Below are 24,699 nucleotides of genomic sequence, written 5' to 3' on the forward strand. Positions count from 1 at the left end.
TAATTGCCCCCAACAATCTGGGTCCTCATTTTACCCACCTCGGAAGGATGGAAGGCTGAGTCAACCTTGAGCCTGGTGGGATGCGAACCTGCACTAATTGCAGGCAGCTGGTGTTACTTGAGGAGGCATTAGCCCACTGCTCCACCAAGGCTCCTATCAATTCACCTTTTGTTTTGTCCCTTCGTTGGCATCCTTCATTGGTTCTGTTTGACTACATCTTCAATATTACGTGTAACTCTTGTCCTGTGGCGAGTCGAGTTGCCGTAGGCCTCTTTCATGGTGCTTTTGTCAAAGGGAGGACTCCCTTCTTACCACACTCTCGTTTCAGAGACAACGTGGCCTATGAAACCACAGTGACCGTTGTTGGCATGCTGGGAGAGAAGCCGTGCCTGCTGCTTGTCCAAGGAAAAGGCTCCTACGATGAGAAGTATGAAGACCTGCTCAGGAGCACCTGAAGAACAAGCCACAGGGGGCTTCTTGCAGGCAGCTTAAAGGTAGCTGGTTGGTTTTCTTTCTTTTTTTCTTTTTTTGTAACACTAGAGAGAAATAAAATATTTCTATATCCTTCTCAAACGGGGCCTTGCTTCTGCATGTGCGTGGCCAAAACTGAACTGCATTTTCGCCAGGCAATCTTTGCCACAAGGTGGCCCTAGTGCAGGGTTAGGCAGCCTTGGCTCTTTTATGACTGGTGGACTTCAACTCCCAGAATTCCTGAGCCAGCATGGCTCACCTTGGAAACCTCTCCCTTTTCCCTCAGTGTGGCTGACTCAGGAATTCTGGGAGTTGAAGTCCACCAGTCATAAAAGAGCCAAGGTTGCCTACCCCTGGCCTGGTGATAACCCAGCTATCCTGGAAGGTATAGGACAGTGATGGCGAACCTTTTAGAGACTGAGTGCCCAAATACCACCACCCCGCTTTCTCACAGGGCCACCCACCGCCTCCACGGCCCACTGCAGATTGCCCAGGCAGCCCAGCAGCACCACGGCGGCCACATCCTCCGCCTGCACCCTACAGCCTCATCTGCACATGACAGGGTGCAAGGGCAGTCTTGCTCCCGCTGCCTGGCTGCCATGTCCTTGGCTGCACTTGTCCATGTAGGCCACACCTGGGGGCAACTCTCCTCCAGGGGGCTGCTGAGGAGAGGGCCGCTGTGGGGGGGGAGGGCTGGGGCAACAGTGTGCATGCCCAGAGTGTGCTGCCTCTGGCATGTGTGCCATAGGTTCGCCACTACTAGGACGGGTGTCAAACTGCCAGCCCACGGGCTGGACACGTCATCCAGAAGCTGCGCCCAGCCCATTGCCAGCAATGGCAAAACTGTTCTGATACATTGTGCGATGTCACGTGACATCGCGAGTTTGACATGTCTGGTCTAGGACAACTAGATACAGCCAACTCACCGCAGCCAACTCGCCACAGGAGAAAAGTTACATAATATCAAAGAAATGGTGAAACAGAAGGATCTAAAACAGGTGTCAAACTTGCCATGTGACGTGTCGCGACGTTATTGCGATTTCCCCCTCATTGCCGGCAATGGGGTGGGCGTGGTTTTGGCATGATGCATCCGGCCTGCGGGCCAGCAGTTTGATACCCCTGATCTAAGAGGAGGGACAAAATGAAATGCAAATAACAAAATGAAAATAATTTTTTAAAAATATTTTAAATGAATAAAATTGAATTGTCCCACAGCGAGTACCCTGTAGTGAATTGGTTGTAGCAACTTATCCAGTGGTGGCAATGGCAAACTGGTAGCGGAGAGTTGGCCGTGGCAAGTCCATATCCTGGAGGCCTTTGAAATACTCAAGCATATAATAACTACATTCATACAACATGCTGTTATACTGATTTTTTTAACTGTGGTGGATGGCCTGCGCACTACAGTTGTAAGTTGTAACAGTCATTAAATGGCTCAGTCATATGATCAACCCAATTTTATATATATATTTTTTTGTGCTGGATGTTAAGCAAAACCGCTGCTTCCTACAGCAGTTTTGCTGAAAACCATGAATTCAATTTAAAATGCGGTCATGCAACCACATGTTGCTGTGTGATTGCAATGTGAACAGACTATCTGGAGGCAAATCGTTGCACTGATTAATTGTTGTCAGGAAATTTCTCCTTAGTTCTAGGTTGCTTCTCTCCTGGATTAGTTTCCATCCGTTGCTTCTTGTCCTGCCTTCAGGTGCTTTGGAGAATAGCTTGACTCCCTCTTCTTTGTGGCAGCCCCTGAGATACTGGAACTCCGCTATCATGTCACCCTTTGCCCTTCTTTTCATTAAACTAGACATTCCCAATTCCAGTAAGTCATTGATGAAGATGTTGAAGAGCCCTGGGCCCAGAACAGAGCCGTGGGGCACCCCACTACACACTTCCCTCCATGTAGATGCAGTTCCATTGAGAAACACACGCTGAGTACGGCCGGCCCATCTGGTGGTGATGCTGTCTAACCCACATTTTTCCATCTTATCAAGTAGTAGGTTGTGATCTACTTTATCAAACGCCTTACTGAAGTCCAAGTAAGTTATATCCACAGCATTCCTCTGGTCCACTAATTTTGCCACTTGGTCAAAGAATGCAATAAGATTTGTCTGGCATGATCTGTTTTTGACAAACATGTTCCTAAGTCAATATATCATTCAAAACAGTAATGTAGTTTTTCACAGGAAAATAATGTTAGATCATGAACTACACAAGATGTTCTTACAGGATTTGGTTGCTTTCACACAGATGTACCAAGAAAGAACCAGAATATTAAATACAGATAATCCTCGACTTTCAACAGTTCATTTAATGACTGTTCAAAGTTACACCAGCACTGAAAAAAGTGATTCATGATCATTTTTCACACTTACCACTGTCACAGCACCCCCCAGGATCACGTGAGCCCCTTTTGCGACCTTATGACAAGAATCCAGGGAAGCCAGATTTACTTAACCATGTTAACTAACGAAACAACTGCAGTGATTCACTTAACTGGCACGAAAGGTTGTAAAATGGGGCAAAACTCACCTAACCAATGTCTTACTTAGCTTTGGGCTCAATTGTGGCCTTAAGTCAAGGATTACCTTCAAAATCTAACTTGATACATTGTTCTATGTTAGAAAAATTGGCTTTCTAGTAGTTAAATAACTCAGAACCACTCAGAGGCGTTATTAATGTAATTTAATCCAGCAACAGAAATTTAATTAGTAGATTAAAACATCTCTCGAGAATTGATTTAGCTCCCTAGAAAACCAGCAAAGCAAGTATGAATCACTTTTTCTGCTAGGACCAGCAGCTGAATCGTCCGATTCCTTAAGCTGCTTGCTCTGCTGCGTTTCCTTTTAAGGATTTAAAGGTCAGTCTTCTTCCTGATCATGGTAACAATATTTTCTTTAAAGAAACATACCTGGCCCCAGTTCATTTTCAAAAATAATGTGGGATAAAGTTAATCAAACCAGCAATAGCTGCTTTGAAAATGAACCATCACCACCCCCGGCAATAAACGCTGTGCTATGATTTTTATCGTTCCCCAATGTGCTGGCGCCCCATTTTCTAGCTGGTTCTAGTAATCGTTATTTCCCCCCCCCCCAAAAAAAGCAGCTACTTAGGGAATTTACTCATTGGAGTAAGGATTCTGGAGGGGAAGGTGGGGGAACTTGTTCCAATTGCACATTAATCCCAGCACTGCAGATAAAGCAATCTATTTCAGATCGCTGATCCGTCAAGTTCCTCAGGTACCCCTACCTCCCTCCATCTGCCCCCCAACCCACTACCCTTCGGCAGGTAGACCCTTTTACACCCTAGCCATTAATTCATACAAAAGGACCTATCTCTTAATAGGTTTTCTTAAAGACCAAGCAGCAGCCACACCCCATTTCCAAATTCATTCCCGCAGCACTGGATTTCATAAAAGCTCTGTCCTCCGAGGACGGTCCGCAACTTAAGATTCGTGACGCCGGACTGCACATCAGGACGGGTCGCTGGTCATTTTCCAGGTCTTGAAGGCAGGTTGCACAAAGAGGATGAAGTTCTGCTCACTTCCCTGGATATTCAAATACCGCAGCCGCTCCCATCCCGGTCCCGATGCACATTGAAACCACGCCGTAGCCTCTGAAACAGGAACGCACATTAGGGCTAAGCTCCCTAGGCAGGTCTTGGGGATCAGAAGATTGGAACACGCAAAGCGATTTGGGGGAAGAGAAGAGCTTATGACAGAATTACTGGCTAAAAAGAGAGTGTGTTGCGAAGGTGCAAGCCTAGAAACTAGGAAATGGGGAGTTCTAGTCCCACCCTAGGCGTGAAAGCCAACTGGGTGACTTTGGGCCAATCCTCAGGAGTCAGTGAGTTCTAGTCCCACCTTAGGCAGGAGAGCTGATTGGATTACGGTGGGCCAGTCACTGTCTCTCAGCCCAGCCCACCTCACAAGGTTGCTGTTGTGGAGAAAATAGGAGGAGCAAAGGAAATTGTGTGTTTTCGCCACCTTAAGTTATTTATAAGTATAATAAAGGTGGGATATAAATAAAAGAAGCAGTATCTTGGTCTCAAGAGCAATAAAATTTAAAGCGGAGATCCCACAAGGCACCTCCTCACTTTCATTTACGCAAGACAGAACCTGCAGGAGATCAGGTTTTACACGCCAGACCTCCTGGACAGGTTGAGGAACCACTTGGTAGCGCCACAAGCGTAATAAGCCACGTAGTCGATTGCGTAGTTCATGCCTTTCACACTTACCTTTTCCCCCGGCGCTTAAGCTCGTTGAGCAAAGTGACAACTTGCCGAGCCCCAGTGCACCCCAGAGGATGTCCCAAAGCAATGGCACCACCCAGAGGGTTCACCTTCTCCATGGGGATGCCAAGTTTCTCCACACAGTAGACAGCCTGGAGAAACAAGACAATCGAAAGCTTTTTGAGGAACCAATTTCACTAGAATTAGAATAGAAGATAGAACGGAACAGAATAAGAAATAATAGAATGGAATGGAAGAGGAATAGAATATTCTTAATTGGCCAACTGTGATTGGACACACAAGGAATTTGTTTCCGATGCACTTGTTTATCACAACAAGGGATAAATCATATTAGGATCTCAGTTAGGACAAACAGTGACCTCTTCCTCAACTCCTTCCTATTTTTATTTTGAGATGTCACATTTTATAACAACTGTCAATGCTGCAAACATTGACATGTTTTTGCATTGACAATATAAGAGGCAGCCTTTTACTTTAACTGCTTCGCTTTGAATCACTGAAGGGGAGGAGGAATGTCAACCGGATGTTTTGAGAAGATAAGAAATAGCCAAGCACAGAAAGGGAAGTGAAACTTCATATGTAAAACTAATTGGATAATGTGATTTATGACGTGTAGATAAGGCCGGGGATTATGTGTGTGTTATGATGGGTTTGGGGGCAGGAGATTTCAGATTCTGGCATCCCTCCATGAGTGTCGATGTTTTATTATTAAGACTTTTTAGATAAACAATGCCTGAATTTTGTTTGAACTGTCTCATTAATCAGAACCATGACAACAACTCTATTTCTATACATGGCTTGTATTTATGACAGTTGCGGTATCCCTGGGGTCACGCAATTCCCTTTTGTGACCTTCTGCCAAGCAAAGTCAACGAGAGAAACCAGATTCACTTAACAACCGTGTTATTAACTTAACAAATGCAACAATTCACTTAACAACTGTGGCAATAAAAGTTGTAAAATGGGGCAAAACTCAATGAATTTTCCACTTAGCAACATAAATTTGAGGCTCAATTGTGGTCATAAGTTGAGGACTTACCTGTACATTTACTGAGACCAACAGTATTGAAAATGTCTGAAATAAGAAGCCTGGTTATATCTGGCATGCCGCAATGCCAAGCAAGGGAGAGATTAGAAAAAATGGACACTGTGGTATTAAAATGAAGAGGGGGGGGGAAGGAAGAATGAAACTCAAGAGCAGATGGAAGCGTGTTTAGTTCACAGATGGCGCCAAGTACAGATAGTCCTCAACTTCCCAAAACGTAATGGGAGTCCAGAATTTCCATTGTATGTCACGACAGTTCTTAAGGTGAGGTGCCCATATAACCGGCCTGGTTTTTAATGAATTTGTTAAGGGAACACTGCAATTGTTAAGAAAACACTGCAGTTACTAAGCGAACCCATTGCTGCAATGGGTGTCTTTTTTTTACAAACTGGAAGGAAACAATGGTTTCCTGCAAAAGAAAAAAGTCATAAATGCAGTCATGATTGTGGGATGCTGCAAATGGCTCCTGGTTGCTGAGCATTCAAAATAAGGTCCCGTGACCATGGGGGAGAAGGATCACACACAGCCGTTGAAACTTCAAATCCAGTTCCTAAGTTTTGTGTGTGTGTGTGTGTAATAAGTTTGAACAGTTGCTAAGCAATCCGGTCATAAATCAAAGATTATCTGTAACACAATTATTTTGGGTAAAAGTAGGGTCATACAAAGGTAATCCTTGACCTACGACCACAAATGAGCCCAAAATTTAGGTTGCTAAGTGAGACATTTGTTAAGCGAGTTTTGCCTCATTTTATGACTTTTCTTGCCACATTTGTTAAGTGAAACACTGCAGTTGTTAAGTTAGCAACCTGACTGTTAAGTGAATCTGGCTTCTCCCATCGACTTTGCTTGTCAGAAGGTCACAAAAGGGGATCACGTCACACACACACACACACACACACACAAACACACCCAGGATGCTGCAGCCGTCAAAAAAGATGAGTCAGTTGCCAAGCGTCCGAAAGTAAACTATGTGACCACGGCAATGCTGCAACAGTTGTTAAGTGTGGAAAATGGTCATAAGTCACTTTTTTCAGTGCCTGTTGTAAATCTGTAGTGGGTTTGGAGACTTCAGAGGCCACCCTCACCACACCTGAGCAGGCTCAGGCCAAAGCTGCCTTGGTGAAATGTGGTATTTACGGAGCTAATCAAATAGCCTCCTTGCCAAATGGCTGCCTGCCTGTCCTGGCTGAAGCACAGGGCAAAGGGCTCCAGGGCCGCTGAAATCTCTTGCTAACCTTCACAGCTGGGGACGTATTTCCTTCGTGGCATCTCCTCTCTAACCCCCTCTTCAAAACACTTACCTGACTCGCAAAGGCCTCGTTGATTTCAAAGACATCAATATCATTCACTGTCAAACCTGCAAGTTAAAGAGAGCGACACAAGTTTAACAGTGTAAAAAGACAATATATTTCAGGGAGACCAATGCCTTTCTTTCACCCTGCTGCCGCAAAGACACCCCAAAAGGCAGCCCTAAAATCATTCTAAGAACGACCCCCCCCAATCCCCTTGAAGCCATATAATAGGTTGCAACGGATTGAGGGAAAGATAACCCCTGCCCAGTTTTTGCCAGGAGTCATTCCATACAAGGGAAGGGTGTTGGATTAGCCGGTGTTGGATTAGCCGGACTTCTGCCCGTCCCTCCCCAGCCAAGATTATCTTCCTCACCAGCTTTCTTCAGTGCCACTGGGATGGCATAGGCTGGCCCTATGCCCATAACGTCTGGTGGGACTCCAACCACAGCGTATGACTTCAGTACCCCAAGGACAGGAAGGCCCAGCTGTTCAGCTGCAGAACGTCTGGCCAGGATCACCGCAGCGGCACCATCACTAACTTGGCTGGAGTTACCTGAGGCGAACCATTTCATAAAGAACGAGTTATGAGATGGAGGCAAACTGATAGGACAGCTCAACTGAGTTAATCACATTATCATCATCATCATCCAGGACCAATGGATAGAAAAGATTTCTACAATGAAAATCACTCTCACGTATAGAGGATTGCCAAAAAAGGTTTTAATTTTTTTTATAAAGCAAGGTAAAGGTTCCCCTGCACATGTGTGCTAGTCGTTTCCAACTCTAGTGGCCGGTGCTCATCTCCGTTTCAAAGTCGAAGAGCCAGCGCTTGTCCAAGGACGTCTCCGTGGTCATGTGGCCGGCATGACTAGACGCCAAAGGCGCAGGGAACGCTGTTACCTTCCCACCGTAGTGGTCCCTATTTTTCTACTTGCATTTTTACGTGCTTTCGAACTGCTAGGTTGGCAGAAGCTGGGACGAGTAACAGGCGCTCACTCTGTTACGGGGCACTCGGGATTCAACCCGCCAAACTGCCGACCTTCTGATCGACAAGCTCAGCGTCCTAACCCACTGAGCCACCGCGTCCCTTTTAGAAAGCTAATGCAATCTAAAAACACTTGACAATTGTGTAATCTGGAAATGACTTTTCCCTTTTCTCACATTTGTAAAAACCCTGGTAAATGTTTTTAAGCCTATCGGGGCTTTGTGTATCCTTGGAGGGCCTGTGTTCTAGGTCAGGGCTTTTCAACCGGTGGCATGCGTACCACCTGTGGTACTTTGCCATGTGGCAGTGGTACACAACTGCTAGCCAAGTGTAGCAGGGGAGGGGAATGAGCCGAAGCGAGCCAAGCCTGAGGGACAGCCAACTGCAGCTGCAGGACTGTCTGGGCTTGGCAGGGCTCCAGCTGATTGGCGCTTCCGAAAACAGCACTGAGCTGGAGGTGAACTGAATGGGGAAAAAAGGGGGGAGGCTATAAAAGGAGGTGGTTTAGACAGGAAAGGGGGAAAAAGACAACAGGGAAAGAGAAGGAGAGGTCAGCCAGCAGGGAGGAAACAGGGACAGAGAAGAAACAGCAGCAGCTGTTGCTGGAAGAAAAGTTCCCCTGGTATGTTTTCTCCAGCCAGGAGAATGCAAACAGTGCTAATGAAATGAAAAGCCGGCATGCTGGAAAGGAGGTGGGTTTATTTACTTCTGGATCAGCTGGCAGCTTGATTGGGTTACCACAAGGATTTCTGTACAGTTTTTACAGCGTTCTGTAATTCAGAGGCTCCTTTGTGTGCTTTGGTTATTGGGATATTTTAGTCTGTATTTTAGGCTAGCAATGAGTCCAAAGTGTTGACTTCCATAGTTTTAATCTTTTTAAACAAATGTAATTAGTTTTACCCCCTTATCTTGAATCCGTCTATGGCTTTTAGAAAGTTTTCTTTGAAGGTAAACAGGTTTAATTTTAAAACTAAAGCTTTTCGCAATTGCCAGAGCCTTTCTGTCTTGAATTGCAACACTGTGGCATGTGACACCCCTGAAACAACTTAAAGAAGTGGGGGGGGGAACCCCCCCTCCCCGGAGTTTATGTGTTTATTTTGTGAGCCTCTCTTGCTTTGCACTTGATTCCTGTGTCTTAAGGGTACAGGGAAGGGGTTGGGGTTGCATTGTTATCACACTGTGGAAGGAGAGCTAAGACGGGCCGACCAGCTAGCTCAGGGGTCTACAAACTTAGCAACTTTTAAGATCTGTGGACTTCAACTCCCAGAATTACTCATCCAGCCATGAGGGCTGAGGAATTCTGGGAGCTGAAGTCCACAAGTCTTAATGTTGCCAAGTTAGAAGACCCCCTGAGCTAGCTGGTAGTGGTGCATATTAATAAACATGGATAAATTCATCATACATTTGTCAGTGCAAAGGGAAAGTGATAGGGAGTAAGAGAAGGCTTTGGTGGATTAGTGTAATAAAAATAATCTGGTTTTGAATGTTAATAAAACAAAGGAGATCACTTCTGATTTTAGAAAGAGCCAGCATAGACTCCACTCAGTATCAGGGCTGCAGCCGTGGAGGAGGTCAGCAGTAGTAAGTACCTGGGGGTGCAGATAACCAACAATCTGAATTGGTCTCTCCACACCCCACCCTTAGGGAAGCGCACAAACAAGCGCCTGCATTTTCTGCATCGGACGAGGAGAAGCACGTCTCTCTCCTTCTGTCCTGGCCACTTTTTAACAGAGGCGCAATTGAGTGTCTTAGCAAATTGCATCACTGTCTGGTTTGGTGACAGTAGAGCCTCAGATAGAAAGAAGGTCCATGCAGAGAGTGGTGAGGACAGCCGAGAAGATCATAGGAAGCTCACTTCCCCGATATTCAGGATACGGCTTACAAGCGCTTATATGTGCTTAGAGTTCAGAACATTGTTAGAGACCCCCACACACCCACTTCATGGTCTGTTTCTGTTGCTCTCCTCTGGGAGGAGGTTTTGAAGTATTTATAGCAGGACTACTAGACTCTGCAACAGCCTTGTTCCTTATGCTATCTGTCTTGTAAATTCGCAAGGTTCTCTTTTTTCGCCATGTATACATTTGAACTAGCCTGTGATGTTTCTTTGTGTCCTATGTGTACATGTGGGTATATGCACAATGGTTCTGAGAGCTGAATGTAGTGAAATTTCATTTTAATGTATTCTGATTAGTGTACATTTAAAGTGACAATAAAGTTTTTCTTCTATTCCTATTCCATTCTTCTATCAATTCTCACAACCATCTCATTCTGGGCTGAGAAATGCCAAGACGTGGCCTGAAGTCACCATGTAAGCTCTGTTGCTAAATAGGGAACTTGAACCCAGATCTTATAACCTCCATTTCTTATTCCTATCAGCGAATACTTTTCTGACTTTTTCAAAATTTATTTTAAGAGGGACTGGCCCAAAGTCACCCAGCCAGCTTTCGTGCCTAAAGGCAGGACTAGAACTCACAATCTCCTGGTGTCTTAACCAAACTGAGTCTGTGGCACAAAGTCAATCCCCTCCACTCCATCTTCTTGCTTCGGAGCCTTACCAGCTGTGGTGGTGCCATTCTCCTGGAAGGCCGGCTTCAGCCTGGCCAACCCCTCCAGGGAAGTGCTGGCCCTGATTCCTTCATCCTGCAGCACAGTGACCGCTTTCTCAGTGCCCTGGTCGTCGGTGATGGTGGTCGTCACAGGGACAATCTCATTTTTAAACCACCCCAACTTCTGAGCTCGAGCTGCTCTGGAAACACACCACACTCAAATAATTACCTTTATAGTATACGTTTGAAAACTCAAAGGAAAAAAAAAACTAAATAAGAGGCAGTCAAGCTATTCTCCAAAGCGCCCGAAGGCAGGACAAGAAACAACGGATGGAAACTAATCAAGGAGAGAAGCAACCTAGAACTAAGGAGAAATTTCCTCACGGTCAGAACAATTAGCCAGTGGAACAACCTGCCTCCAGAAGTTGTAGGTGCTCCAACACTGGAGGTTTTTAAGGAGAGACTGGACAGCCATTTGCCTGAAATGGTATAGGGCAGGGGTGTCAAACTCAATTTCATTGAGGGCCGCATCAGCATTGCGGTTACTCTCAGGGGGCTGGGTGGGTATGGCCAGGGTGGGCGTGGCCTAATGGGTGGGCGTGGCTAGAGTGCATATGGCCTACTGGGTGGGCGTAGCCAGCTCTACATCCTTCGCATCAAGGGTGCCTATGGGGGATCTGGGCAGGAATGGGACAGATCTGAGGGTCTCTGGCAGAAGGAGGGTCTCTGGGCCAGGGCCAAGGCAGCGGGGGCCGTTCCCTCACTGTTTCCAGGATGGCTTCGTGAGCCACATGAAACCACTTCGCGGGCCAGATCCGGCCCCCGGGCCTTGTGTTTGACGTCTGGTATAGGGTTTCCTGCCTGAGCAGGGGGTTGGACTAGATGACCTCCAAGATCCCATCCAACTTATTATTATATAAAACTTTTATTCATAAAACATGAGACTCAGTCGACTGAACACTCAAATTGACTGGCGCTGATGGTTGACACGGGTTGCTGCCAGCATCCTAGGCATCCTAAAAGAATTAGACTTAGCTGATTATAATCTGGAAGGCCCCAATGACTGCAGAACTGGCCATGATCAATCTTCTGGAAAGGCAGAGCAACAGAGGACTCGGCTATTTAGTAGTGCAGACTTTGATGGTGTAATACGATTGATTATGATACTATCACATCTCTGCCTTCGGACTGTTGCTTATTGTCATCCACATATCGTCCCCAAAGGATTCAGAGTTCCCTGGGTACTAGCCACCGTGAGAGGGTGGCTTGAACTTACATCTGCCGCCCCTAGAGGTGAGAGCTCTAGGGGACATGCTGTACCCAGGATGGGTGTTTTGGACCATTCCCCCAGGAATAGGCTTTCCGACTGTCGTGAGAGGACGGTGGTTGGCCTGTCCTGGGGTGGCACCCAGCTGAGTGGCAGTGGCTGGGTGGAAGCTCGGGACACCTATTTGTTCTCTGTTTGGACTCTCCTTAATTAATTGACTACGGACTGCCTGTATCTGGACTGCTCTTATGCCTTGTTTTAGGTACTCCTCTACGGACTTGCTCGCCCTCAGGGGCGCTCCCCCTTCCTGGAGGCAGCCCGCCTTTCCAGCCGAGTACAATCTCGAGGAAGGGCCCATTTATTGGGATCCTGAGAGATGGCTGGGCACGGGTATGGGCCTCCGACGTAAACCTAACAAGAGGTCCCTGGTTTGTTTTTTGTCGAAATTTTTTTGGGGGCTAGGGAGGAGGGAGGGTTCTTCTTTTGGTTGTTTGGACGAGGGGGGCAGTCCAACAACCTCTGTTCAGGCCAGTGCCGAGGCGGATCGCGGGGGGGAGGAGCGGGGGTCGGTCGCTTCTGGGGCTCCAGGGCCAGTCGTGGGACTACCTATTCCCACGACGATAGGGAATGGCAGCAGGTGTAGGAACAGAGGGCCGTATCGATCTCAGGGAAGGCCTCTCCGCTGCTTACAAGCGGTGAGGCACTCCGACCCTCTGGTTCCGCCCCGAGGTCCCGGGAGTGAGGATGTGCAGCCTCCTGAGCTCCGGCTGGTGTACTTGAATGCCAGGTCGGTCGTTAACAAGGCTCCTCTCGTCCGTGACTTGGTCGAGGGTGAGCAGGCGGACCTGGCTTGCATCACGGAGACTTGGTTGGGCCCAGAGGGCGGGATTCCTCTGGTTGACCTTTGCCCACCAGGTTTCCGGGTGCTGCACCGGCCTCGGGCTCAGGGTAGGGGTGGGGGAGTGGCTGTTGTTATAAGGGAGACCTTGTGTCCACGGGAGGCCACCGTTCCCCAGATAGTCGGGTGTGAGTCTCTCTTTTTGAGATGCGGCCCTGGTGCGCAGTTGGGCTTGCTGCTGGTGTACCTTTCGCCTAGTCACGCAGCAGCAGCCCTGCCTGAGCTTCTCGATGTCCTCTCTGGGTTGGTGATTGAGTTCCCGAAACTTATAGTTTTGGGGGACTTCAATCTACCATCTCTGGGAGGATCATCCGAGTTGGCTCGGGAGTTCATGGCTTCCATGACGGCCATGGACCTGACGCAAGTAATTTTGGGACCGACTCATGAGGGAGGCCACACCCTTGACTTAGTTTTTTTATCTGGACGGTGGTTAGATGATCTTGGTGGGGGCTCCCCAATTGTTATGCCCCTGTCATGGACCGATCATCATCTCCTGCGGCTGGTCTTCCGTTTTGCCACCCCCCGCCGTGGGTGTGTGGAACCTATCAAATGGTACCGCCCCAGACGCTTAATGGATCCCCAGAGGTTCCAGGCGGCGCTGGGGTCCCCACCTGCCTCCCTTGCTCACAGCTCGGCAGATACCTTAGTGGAAGCCTGGGAAAGGGCAGCCACTGAGGCTCTTGACCGAGTTGTACCCCTGCGGCCCCTGACCCGGTGCAGATCCCGTCGAGCTCCATGGTTTTCCGTGGAGCTCCGGGAGATGAAGCGTCGGAGACGGGGCCTAGAGAGCGGTTGGAGGTCCAGCCGATCCGAATCCGATCGATTGCGACTAAGAACCTATATTAGGTCTTACCTCGCTGCGATAAGGGAGGCGAGGTCTAACCACTTCGCCGCCCTTATCGCGTCCGCAGATAATCGCCCGGCCGCCCTGTTTAGGTTGACTCGCTCCCTCCTGAATCAGGAGGTGAGGGAGGATCCCTTGCAGGGTCGTGCCGAGGAGTTTAACCAGCATCTGTCGGACAAAATCGCTCGGATTCGGACCGGTCTGGACTCTGACTGGGCAGAGTCTGTCGAGCAGGACACGGGTGGTCTTGTCGATATCACCTGGGAGGAGTTTGATTCTGTGACTCCGGAGGAAGTGGACAGGATCATGGGGAGGCTGAGCACCACCACATGTTTATTGGACCCGTGCCCTTCCTGGCTGGTTTATGCAGCCCGGGAGAGGACACGTAGCTGGTTCCAGGCAGTTATATCGGCCTCTTTGAGTGAGGGTAGCTTCCCCGCCGTCTTGAAAGAGGCGGTGGTGAGGCCTCTCCTCAAGAAGCCTGCCTTGGACCCAGCTATATTGAACAACTTTCGTCCTGTCTCCAACCTTCGCTTTCTTGCGAAGGTTGTTGAGAGTGTGGTGGCACATCAGCTCCCTCTGGTCCTGGATGAAGCGGATTATCTAGACCCGTGCCAATCGGGTTTCAGGCCCGGGTACAGCACGGAGACGGCATTGGTCGCGCTGGTGAATGATCTCTGGAGGGCTCGGGACAGGGGGCATTCCTCTGTTCTGGTCCTATTAGACCTCTCAGCGGCTTTTGATACCATCGACCATGGTATCTTGCTGCGGCGTCTCAGGGGGTTGGGAGTGGGAGGCACGGTTTTGCAGTGGTTCTCCTCCTATCTCCGGGGACGCTCGCAGTCGGTGTTGGCAGGAGGGCAGAGGTCGACCGCGAGGTCTCTCATTTGTGGAGTTCCTCAGGGGTCGGTCCTCTCGCCTCTCCTGTTCAACATCTATATGAAACCGCTGGGTGAGATCATTAGTGGTTTTGGAGTTGGGTATCATCAGTATGCTGATGATACCCAGCTTTTCTTTTCGACCCCAAACCACCCCAGTGATGCCCTCTCCATGATGTCCCGTTGCCTGGAGGCGGTTCGGGTCTGGATGGGGAGGAACAGACTTCAACTCAACCCCGACAAGACCGAGTAGCTTTGCATACCTTCATCCCGGGTTTATTCGGACATTCCACCTCTCGTTATGGGGGGCGAATTATTACCCCCTGTAGATAGGGCTCGCAACTTGGGAGTCCTCCTAGATTCACGGCTCACCCTGGAAGACCATATAGGAGCTGTGACTAGGGGGGCTTTCGCCCAGGTTCGCCTGGTGCGCCAGTTGCGGCCCTATCTAAGCCGGGATGATCTATGCACGGTCACTCACGCGCTCGTGACCTCACGACTAGACTACTGCAACGCTCTCTACATGGGGCTGCCCTTGAGGACCACCCGGAAGCTCCAACTAGCACAGAATGCAGCCGCGAGAGTTGTGTTGGGAGTTTCCCGATACTCCCATGTCACACCTCTGCTCCGTGAGCTGCATTGGCTGCCAGTTGTCTTCCGGGTGAGATTCAAGGTACTAGTTATGGTATTTAAAGCCCTACATGGCAGGGGGCCGGGGTACCTTAGGGAACACCTGCTGCCGGCATCAACTTCCCTTCGCCCTGTGCATTCCCACAGAGAGGGACTCCTCAGGGTGCCACCGGTCAGAGAATGTAGACTGGTGGCCCCCAGGGGGAGATCTTTCTCTGTGGGCGCTCCGGAGCTATGGAACCAGCTACCGGTTGAGCTCCGGACGGCGCCGGATCTTCGCTTTCGCCGCGATCTGAAAACATACCTGTTCAAACAAGCCGGCCTGGCCTGAGGGTGGGATTGCTGGGGTTTTTATTATCATTTTATTGGGGGTTTTATTAATGTATTTATTGTTTTTATGGGCATGTATTTAATAACTTTTTAATTTTTGTAACTTTATGTTTTATTCTTGCCCTGTACACCGCCCTGAGTCCTTCGGGAGAAGGGCAGTATAGAAATATTAATAAACTAAACTAAACTATCAACCAGGTACCTCCTTAAAATGTAAGATGTTCCGAGTAGCGCAGGTTTTTTTTTGCAGCATTGCTGGAGTTATTGCATGAAGCTGCAATTTCTTGATGTATTTTGCAAAGTTTTTGGACGTAGTTCCCAGTGCCCCGATGACAATGGGTATCACTGTCACACATTTCATACATCATCGCGCAGTTTCGATGGCCAGGTCACGGTATTTCGTAATTTTTTCCCAGTTCCTTTTTCTTCGATTCTGGCATCTCCTGGTACAGCGATATCAATCAACTGTACGAGGAGATGCCAGAGTCGAAGAAAAAGAGCTGGAAAAAAATTATGAGATAATAATAATTATTCCTGGAAATAATCGAAACTGCTCTGAAAAATGGCTCTTAAGCAGCACCTTGGATCATTTATCTTGCACAATACTAGTAGTCTTCAACTTATGACAGGGTCGTTAACAAACATTCAAAGCTACGACGGACCTCCCCAGAGCTACTTATGATTCAGTTTCAAAGTTCTGGTGCCCTCCAGTCACATTTATTTTATTTATTTTTATTTTAATCCCATTTGTATCCCGCCCTTCTCCAAAGACTCAGGGGGGCTTACAATCTAAGAAGCACAAATCAATGTGCTTAGCAATAGCCTCCATTCTATGTATATGCCTGCTTTATTAGGGCTTTCGCCCCCCCTCCCAAGTGGCATTATTACAAAGTCAGCTTATTGCTGACTTGCACTTACATGACTTGCACTTACATTTTTTCAGCTGTCTGCAGCATCCACAGGTCATGTGACCATGTTTTACATATTTGCTGAAAATAGACATTAACTTCTGGTTTTGGGCAAAATTGACCTATAACAAACAAGGGGTTTGGCATGGACCATGATGTCTGCTTAACTTCTGCGAAAAAGATTGTAACATTGGGTTGGTCACACGGGTGACCTTCTTTATAACCAATAATATGGTAGTGATGAACATATTATTGCTAAGGTTTATAAAATGCTATTGAAACTGAATTTCGAAAATGAACACGTATGATACAGTGGGCAAGAAACTTTGGATATAATCTGATGATGGAACAATGGGATAATATGTTGATAAAAAGCTTAAAGTTTACACTGAACTAAAATTTAAAAGAAAACTTTCACAAGATGATGTCTCATCGGTATTTAACACCAGGTAAGCTATCTAGAATGTAAAAAAGGTATTTCAAATGAATGTAAAGAAAGGACCTTTTACCACTTTGGGTGGACACGTGACAAAGCAAAGAAATACTGGAGAAGGTTTCATATTTTAACACAGAAAATCCTTAAAGAGGAAACTTGAAAAATGAGAACCACAAGCAACATAAATGTGGGAGAAAGTGCAGGAAAACAGCAGAAACCCAGCCCCTTTCGCTTACTTTTGTTGAGAAGCCAAGGCAAAAGCATCCTGTTTTCCTCGGGAGATACCAAACCTTTCTGCCACATTCTCAGAAGTTATTCTGAAAAGCAATATTAAAAGCATGCGGATCAGTTCCTTGGTTCTAAATCATCTTATCTCTCTGTTAAGAGAGATAGAAATAAATAAAGAGAGAGAGAGAGAGAGAGAGAGAGAGAGAGAGAGAGAGAGAGAGAGAGAGAGAGAGAGAGAGAGAGAAAGAAAGAAAGAAAGAAAGAAAGAAAGAAAGAAAGAAAGAAAGAAAGAAAGAAAGAAAGAAAGAAAGAAAGAAATGGAACAGTGTGCCTCCTGAATGTTCTATAACTCATAGTTGCCATAATTTAATTCGACGACTGCAATCGTCACATCTTCAAAAAATTAACTTTTCAGTAGCTAAGCAAAATGGTGAAAGTGGAGGCTTGGAGTAAAGAGACACTAACTCCTCTTCTCATTATCAAAGCACCCTCCAAAAACAAACAAACCCAACAACGCAAAATTGCGTGCATTTGTTTCAGTTCACAATAACTTGAAACTTTTGCTTTTACAGTGCAGGTTGTTTTATAACCGCACCGGGGTATGCGACAGGATGATATTCCAACACTAATGAACCGAGAGGCATTAAATCCACCCAGTCACTACTCACCTTCCCAGAATCTTATCAAGGAGTAACTGGTTATCATGGCGCTTCATCTGGCAGTGGCTAGATTTAGTGGTGTTGCTGAATCAACAACATTTGATTGCCCTTGTGTAACACAAAAACAGGCGCCATTGCGGTCCCAGGACAACATGGAAGCCCAGAGAGTACCAGGTTTTTACTGCCAGGAACAAGGAAACTAAAAGGGCAGCCCCTTACCCCATTGGGATCAGGCAGTCCCTAGCTTTGCTGAAGTCCATGATGCGAGAGCTGACGTCTCCAGGGTTGCTAGCGCTACGGAGCGACATGCTTTCCACTCTGGAGGAACAAGAAAAGGGGTGTGTGTGAATATTTCCCATTTAAAGCTAGCCCTCAAATTACAACCGTTTCATTTAATGACCGTTCGGAGCTACAACAGCACTGAAAAAAGTAGCTTATGACCATTTTTAACATTTACCACCGTTGCAGCCTCCCCAGTGTCACGGGATCAAAAGTCGGACACTTGGCAACTGCCTCATAGTTATGACGGTCAAGGTGTCCCGGGTGTGTGTGTGTGTCACGTGATCCTCCTTTGCGACCTTCTGACAAGCAAAGTCCACGGGGAAGCCAGATTCACTTAACAACCGTGTTCCTATCTTAGCAACTGCAGCGATTCACTTAAAAGCGAGAAAGGTCATAAAACTGGGTCAAAACTCACTTAACAACTGTCTCGCTTAGCAACAGGAATTTTGGGCTCTATTGTAGTCGAGGGCTATTTTAACCGGGGTTTTATTTTCAGGGATAATTTAATCTTTTAATTCTCTTTTAACTTTGTATTTTATATTGCTGTGATTTTAAAATGCCCTGTAAACCGCCCTGAGTCCTTCGGGAAAGGGCAGTATATAAATCTAATAAAATCTAAAATCTAAATCTATTTGTATGCAAGCCGTGCATGGGTTTCCCCAAAAGCCGAAAGGACAAGCAAGCATTTTGATAGAACTAAATATATGAAGTTAAGTTACTCCACAACAAAAATGGAAATCAGCGTGAACCATGGACGGCTGGAAAATATTTAATTAAAACTTCCAGGTTTGTACCCAGAGGGAAGTCCATATGGACCTGTTTCTTGGCAAACACACAGAGAACTTCATTGCCAGCACTATTTCAAGAAATCTGCGGACTCCACAATCGGCTTTCTACTACCAGATCTAGACGCAGGAGACTTCTCTATACCCCAAGCATTCCCTACTTTCAAAACAGCCCAGAGAATTGTTATTTCTTCAAAAGAGCGACCTGCCCTGGCACTTGAAGCCAACTGTTCAAAAATCTCTGAGGGCTATGGCAATCTGGGGCCTTCTGGATCTCAGGGGGTTCAGGGGAGAAGACCCTAACCACCTAACCCCACTGGGCAACACCCACTCTTATCGGACCAGATATTTTCAAGCAAGTACAGCATTCAAAATCAATAATCATATGGCAGCGATGTTTTGGAATTAAAAAAAAAAGTTCTGTAACAGGGTATGAGATCTAGTTATGAGAGTTCTTGAAACGCCCCCTCCCAACTTATAATAATAATAATAATGATGATGATGATGGAAGGGACCTTGGAGGTCATCTAGTCCAACCCCCTGCTAAGGCAGGAAACCCTATACCATTTCAGACAAATGGCTGTCCAGTCTCCTCTTAAAAACCTCCAGTGTTGGAGCATTCACCACTTCTGGAGGCAGGTTGTTCCACTGATTAATTGTTCTCATTGTCAGGAAATTTCTCCTTACTTCTAGGTTGCTTCTCTCCTTGACTAGTTTCCATCCGTTGCTTCTTGTCCTGCTTATCCCAAATTAACGTGTTTGTTATTAAAGAAGCAACTGCAAATGTTCCTGTTGCTCAAGTTTTCACAGAACCACTGATCCAGGGTCTCAGCCATGACAGATGAAGGGAAACCCTAAGACTTAACGGCCAAAATGTTCTTCTCAAAATGTTCCTTACTAAGTTCCTTCTATTAAGGCACCCGCTAAAGCAGGGGTCTTCAAACTTGGCCCTTTTATGACTTGTGGACTTCAGCTCCCAGAATTCCTCAGCCAGTGTGCCTGGCTGAGGAATTCTGGGAGTTGAAGTCCACAAGTCATAAAAGGGCCAAGTTTGAAGATCCCTGCGCTAAAGCCACAAGTTCACGCAAACTGGTTGAGAATGGCTCCAGAGACATGCAAGAGAACAAAACAACTGGGGATTTGTTATCCTCAAAGTCTGCGTATCCTGAGTAACGCTGAGTTTTAAATATTTAGGCATCTAAAGAAGTAGGATGTCACCAGCTGAGCTCCACTGGAGGAACTGACTGTTTTTTGAGGTTGGACCATTTTTGATATGTGTGGAACAAACTATCCTGGAAAAAGAGAACATTTCAGCCATAAGTTGGTACATAGATTCTGGTCTATGATGAAGTCTTTGTAGCAGCAGTTATGAAGAGCTAGCACAAATTTATGGGCAAGAGAAGATTAAATCTTTGTGCTTCTTTGCAGCCAGTGTTTCTCCACATCAGATATCTTGCAGTTTCAGGAATGTGGCAATGCAAACTTAGCATTGCACAAGATCAGGAAGCTTGGTTCAGCCTTCACAGAGTATTCAATTTTGTTCTTAGGTTATTCCAGTAGTTCATTTACCAACCAAGCTTTGCAGTGCCAACAGGCAATTGCACAATTAAAACCAGGCTCACAAAAGGCATAAAACAACATGTGCAGGCATATTCCAGCATTTCTTTAGCTATAGCTAAAGGTTGGGTTTTTACAAGTTGGGTTTTTAAAACTAGTTTTAACTTTAATATGTATTGATTTTATGGGCATGATGTTTAATGGTTTTTTAATTTTTGTATTCGATTTTTATTGTGTATTGCCCTGTTCACCGCCCTGAGTCCTTCGGGAGAAGGGCGGTATAGAAATCAAATTATTAAATTAAATTAAATTACAGCGTGGACGTGTTCTGAAACAGCATGCAAATATCAAAGGAGGCCTATAGCTTATTTTCACAAGGCCAGTGAAGCAACTGTTTCGTTTGGCGAGATCAGGAGGCAACACCAAAGAACACAGCCATTGGATTTAACCCAACCTAGTTTCCAAGTGGATTACTTAAATCCACTTGCTTTTAACATTTATCCAAAATGGCGCACTTCAAGAGATCACTGCAAAAAGAATGAACAGCGTTTATAATATTTTTGCAAACACTTGGAATTCTGTCTTACTAATACTGGGACACCAGTTCCTTTTAAGTTCAGTTTTACAGATGTGGCATTGGGGCTGGATTGCTAACTTGCCAATTAATCAGTGGAACAACCTGCCTCCAGAAGTGGTGAATGCTCCAACACTGAAGATTTTGGGCCAAATCAAATACCAAGCTTCACACTGTACTCCTATGTTTAGCACCAGCCGGTGTGGAACAAGCCTTAAATTTGACATTCATCTACAGCAGGTGTCTGCAACCTTGACAACTTTAAGACTAGTGGACTTCAGCTCCCAGAACAATCAAACTAAATTAAAATTATTTCCAAGACTAATTAGAAAAGGGTATTTCCTTGAGGCTGGTATATTGCTCTCACACCCCTGCAAAATGCTAGTCTCCAGAAATCCTCTTCTAAACTAACTGCCTCAAAATACACAGTTTCACAGTCCGCTTAAAAATATCACACAAGGTAATCAACAGACAAAAGGGCCATTAGTAAGCAGTGCACAATTATGAAAAAAAAAACTTACCCGCAAGCCAAACCAATATCATAGGAGCCATTTCTAATACCACCTGTAAATAAAGTGTACACATTTTAAATCAGCCAGTGAATTCCACATATATCCTTCTTTTAAGCGCTGCTGGGGCAAGGGGGATCAGCATATTCCCTCATTTAGATGGGTTTTTTTCAGAAGGGAATGTAAAAAAAGAATATATTAAACTTCTCCTAGAACAGGGGTGTCAAACTCGCCGCGCCATATGATGTGATATGACATTGTGACATTTTTCCCATTGCTAGAGCTGGGGTGGGCGCAGTTTCGGCATGACGCATCTGGCCGGTGGGCCGGCAGTTTGACACCACTGTCCTAGAAAAAAATTAATATTCCAAGAATTCCGTAGAACTTACTGTACCAGGATTGTAACTTCCTCTGTAGAAAGTATTAACAGGCAATCTACAGTGTTACATTTTAGGAATTTAAATCTCTACACGTCTCACAGTATCAGGAGTTTGAAAAGCCCTATGCTTCAGTTAAATTCCACATTTATTCCAGGCATGGAATCTGACCGTTACACAGGACCCAGCCTTCTTACCAGCAATATTAATCAGAGCTTGCAATCCAGATGAACACTGCCTGTTAACACAAGATATTGGGACAGTCTCTGGAATACCACTGCAACAAAGAATAAAATACTTTATTGGTATAAAAGGGGATTGGAAAAGACCCTTAGACCTTAGTGGACTAATTTTAAGGTGTTTTTTTTAATGCCTTGATAATCTTGGTTTGCGATTTTAGGAAGATCCATTGAAAACATTTTAACTAGGACCTGATCATACAGCACTCTGCAATCAAGCTTAGATAGATCAGTACTCCACAACTGATTGAAAACTCTCAATAAGATGCAAGGGATTAAACAGCAAACATACTGCTATGCCACTCTTTCAAAAACTATGCGGTAAATATCAAGATGGGAAATCTAAAATCCAGCCCAGACTGGAGCTGAAAGTGGAATCGATGATAGCAAGCTGGCCTGCACAGCTGCCCTTTGGATCCCCACGGCAGGTCTTGCCTTAGCACAAAGTCCAGTGTTTTTCTCAAAACAAGTGATAAGCACCCCGGAAGCGCCACGGTTATAAAAAAAAATGGATGCAGAAGATCCCCAAGGTCTCAAAAACTGTGCAGAGTGGTTCGGACCTGGGCACATACGTTTAATACATGGCTACTATTAAAAATATCATTTTTCTATATGACAGTGGTGCCAGCAGCAAACCACAATGATACTGTATAAACAGGGCAGGGGAAAAAGAGGGATATAAATATAAGCAACAAATAAAAAAAACAGAAAGGCAGTTTGGTGTAGTGGTTAAGGTGCTAGCTGAAAAACCAGGAGACTGAATTTGAGTCCCACCTTAGGCATGAAAGTCAGCTGGGTGACTTTGGGCCACTCAGTCTCGTTCAGGTCAACCTACCTCACAGGGCTGCTGTTATGGGGAAATAGGGGGAGGAAGGAGTAATGGGTCTGTTTGCCACCTTGAATTTCTTATCAATAAAGGCAGGATAAAAATAAGTCAGTCAATAAATGAATATCTGCTCGTCCTTCTACAGAATCTCAGCTGCATCAGCTACACTAGGGGTGTCCAATCTTGGCAACTTTAAGGCTTGTGGACTTCAACACCCAGAATTCCCCACTCAGCATGGGGAATTCTGGGAGTTGAAGTCCACAAGTCCTAAAGTTGCCACCGTTGGATGCCCTTGAGTGATACAATGAAAACAGCAAATGAAAAATAGGAGTATAAGCGCCCAATATCAAACTGGAGTAGTCCAATGGCCTTTCTTTATGCCTGCCAGTATTAACCAAATCACTGTACCCATGATCTCCCTTCCAGATGACTCAGTGGCTAAGTTCACCTTAGAAACTGCCCAACTCTCGCCATCAGAGCTCCAGCGCCAGGTTGAAGTACATTCCCTAAGTACAAAGAGAGGAATTTGCTTAGGTTATCAGGGTTTGGTTGCCCTTCCAGGTAAGCTGCTCCAGCAGCCACTGCTTAAAAAGGGAAGAAAGGGGATGACCACAGCCCCACTGCCCAGCCTAGTAGTTTGGCCGAAGGCTCACCCACGCAGATATCGCCCAGCTGCTCAGGGCGCAGCTTTACATCGTTCAGAACGGCAGTCATGACCGCAGCCAGAAGTTCATCTGGTGTAGTTTCCTGGGGGGAAAAAAGAAAGAAAAGAAAGAGAGAGAGAGAGTGAGAAAGAAAGAGAGAGAGGAAGGAAGGAAGGAAGGAAGGAAGGAAGGAAGGAAGGAAGGAAGGAAGACAGAAAGAAAAAGGGAAGGAGGAAAGAAAGAAAGAAAGAGGAAAGAGGGAGAAAGGGAAGGAGAGAAAGAAAGGAAGGAGGGAAAGAAAGAGAAATAAATAAATAAATAAACTTGGGCACCCTCACTCTGTCTTCAGAGGTGCTGGTGGGGGGGGAATGATGGGAACTGCAGTCCATAAGGCTCTGGACGCTGGATCCTCCTCCAACTCCTCTTCACCCGCCCCCCCTCCCCATAACATCCGAACTCATTTTAAGTGGGGTGTGTGTGTGTGGTGTTTCAGGTCCATCATCCCCCGGACTACAACTCCCATGTCAAGACCGGGCTAAGAGGAGGGGCGCCTCCCCTCCCCCTTCCCCCCAAACGCCTCCGTCCAGAGGTGCTGGGCTACCCGCTCCCAGGGAGGGGCTGATGGGATTTGTAGTCCGACGCCTCTGAAGGAGCCCAGGTGTTTTTTTGGGGGGTGGGGTGGGGTGGGGGTGTTGTTGGGCTGGTGCAGGAGTCTTCAAACCTGGCCCTTTTATGACTTGTGGACTTCAACTCCCAGAATTCCTCAGCCAGGCATGCAGGCTGAGGAATTCTGGGAGTTGAAGTCCACAAGTCATAAAAGGGCCAGGTTTGAAGACCCCCTGGGCTGGTGGTTATTGTCCTCCCTTACCTTGAAGCCGCCCCTTTTGCTCTTGGCGATGGGGGTCCGGCGCCCGTGCACCACCACCACGTCGTCCGGGCCGGGCAGCGGGGCCCGGCAAGGGGAAGGAGCCCAGAGACGCGGCCGCTGGGAGCCGCTCAGATGCCCGAGAACCACCTTCATCCGCTCCATCCTCGCAGCCCTGGACGACGACCGCAGCCCGCATGCGCAGGCGCGCGGCGGCCCCGCCCCCGCCCTCTTCCCCTCTCAGGCTGGAAGGCTGCTCCGTAGACTTTGAAAAAAATGAAGAGTCGCTCCCCTCCGTGCTCAGTGCTGGTTTTTATTTTGCTAAGCAGCCGATGTCTCTGGCGGTGGTAGAATCCTTCTCGCCACCTAT

General features: G+C 46.6%; 2 protein-coding genes across 3 annotated transcripts in view; one reads left to right on the top strand and one right to left on the bottom strand.

The window, feature by feature from the left end:
* DLEC1 (DLEC1 cilia and flagella associated protein) overlaps nucleotides 1–1,130 on the top strand; it is a 91,460-nt gene extending 90,330 nt beyond the window's left edge. The window contains exon 38 of the mRNA XM_083376968.1: nucleotides 329–1,130. Coding sequence (XP_083233094.1) covers nucleotides 329–455 — 127 coding nt within the window. The 3' untranslated portion in view covers nucleotides 456–1,130. The remainder of the gene's footprint in view (nucleotides 1–328) is intronic.
* Nucleotides 412–24,514, bottom strand: ACAA1 (acetyl-CoA acyltransferase 1). 2 transcript variants are annotated; one of them, XR_014494169.1, is made up of 14 exons: nucleotides 24,333–24,514; nucleotides 23,474–23,567; nucleotides 23,269–23,326; nucleotides 21,953–22,032; nucleotides 21,391–21,433; nucleotides 17,891–17,989; nucleotides 17,021–17,101; nucleotides 10,603–10,793; nucleotides 7,436–7,615; nucleotides 7,072–7,127; nucleotides 4,711–4,856; nucleotides 3,850–4,089; nucleotides 1,483–1,595; nucleotides 412–536 (listed from the first exon to the last, which is right to left on the bottom strand). XR_014494169.1 is itself a non-coding variant. In XM_083377010.1 (12 exons), the coding sequence occupies exons 1-12, from the start codon at nucleotides 24,492–24,494 to the stop codon at nucleotides 4,014–4,016; spliced, it is 1,266 nt and encodes a 421-aa protein (XP_083233136.1). In that variant the 5' UTR covers nucleotides 24,495–24,514; the 3' UTR covers nucleotides 3,145–4,013. The 2 variants fall into 2 exon arrangements, 1 of the variants encoding a protein (XP_083233136.1); XM_083377010.1 differs by lacking the exons at nucleotides 412–536; nucleotides 1,483–1,595 and having other exon boundaries at nucleotides 3,145–4,089.
* Between the last annotated feature and the right edge of the window lie 185 nt (nucleotides 24,515–24,699).

This window comes from Vipera ursinii (genome assembly GCF_947247035.1).
Source record: "Vipera ursinii genome assembly, chromosome: Z".
NCBI classification, from domain to species: domain Eukaryota; kingdom Metazoa; phylum Chordata; class Lepidosauria; order Squamata; family Viperidae; genus Vipera; species Vipera ursinii.

Coding starts and splice junctions, on each gene's coding strand:
- ACAA1 (XM_083377010.1), bottom strand. CDS start 24,494: ATGGAGCGGATGAAGGTGGTTCTCGGGCATCTGAGCGGCTCCCAGCGG. Junction 21,434..21,952: donor AGCTCTGATTAATATTGCTG/GTAAGAAGGCTG, acceptor CTTTATTTACAG/GTGGTATTAGAAATGGCTCC. Junction 7,616..10,602: donor GAATGGCACCACCACAGCTG/GTAAGGCTCCGA, acceptor GGTTCGCCTCAG/GTAACTCCAGCCAAGTTAGT.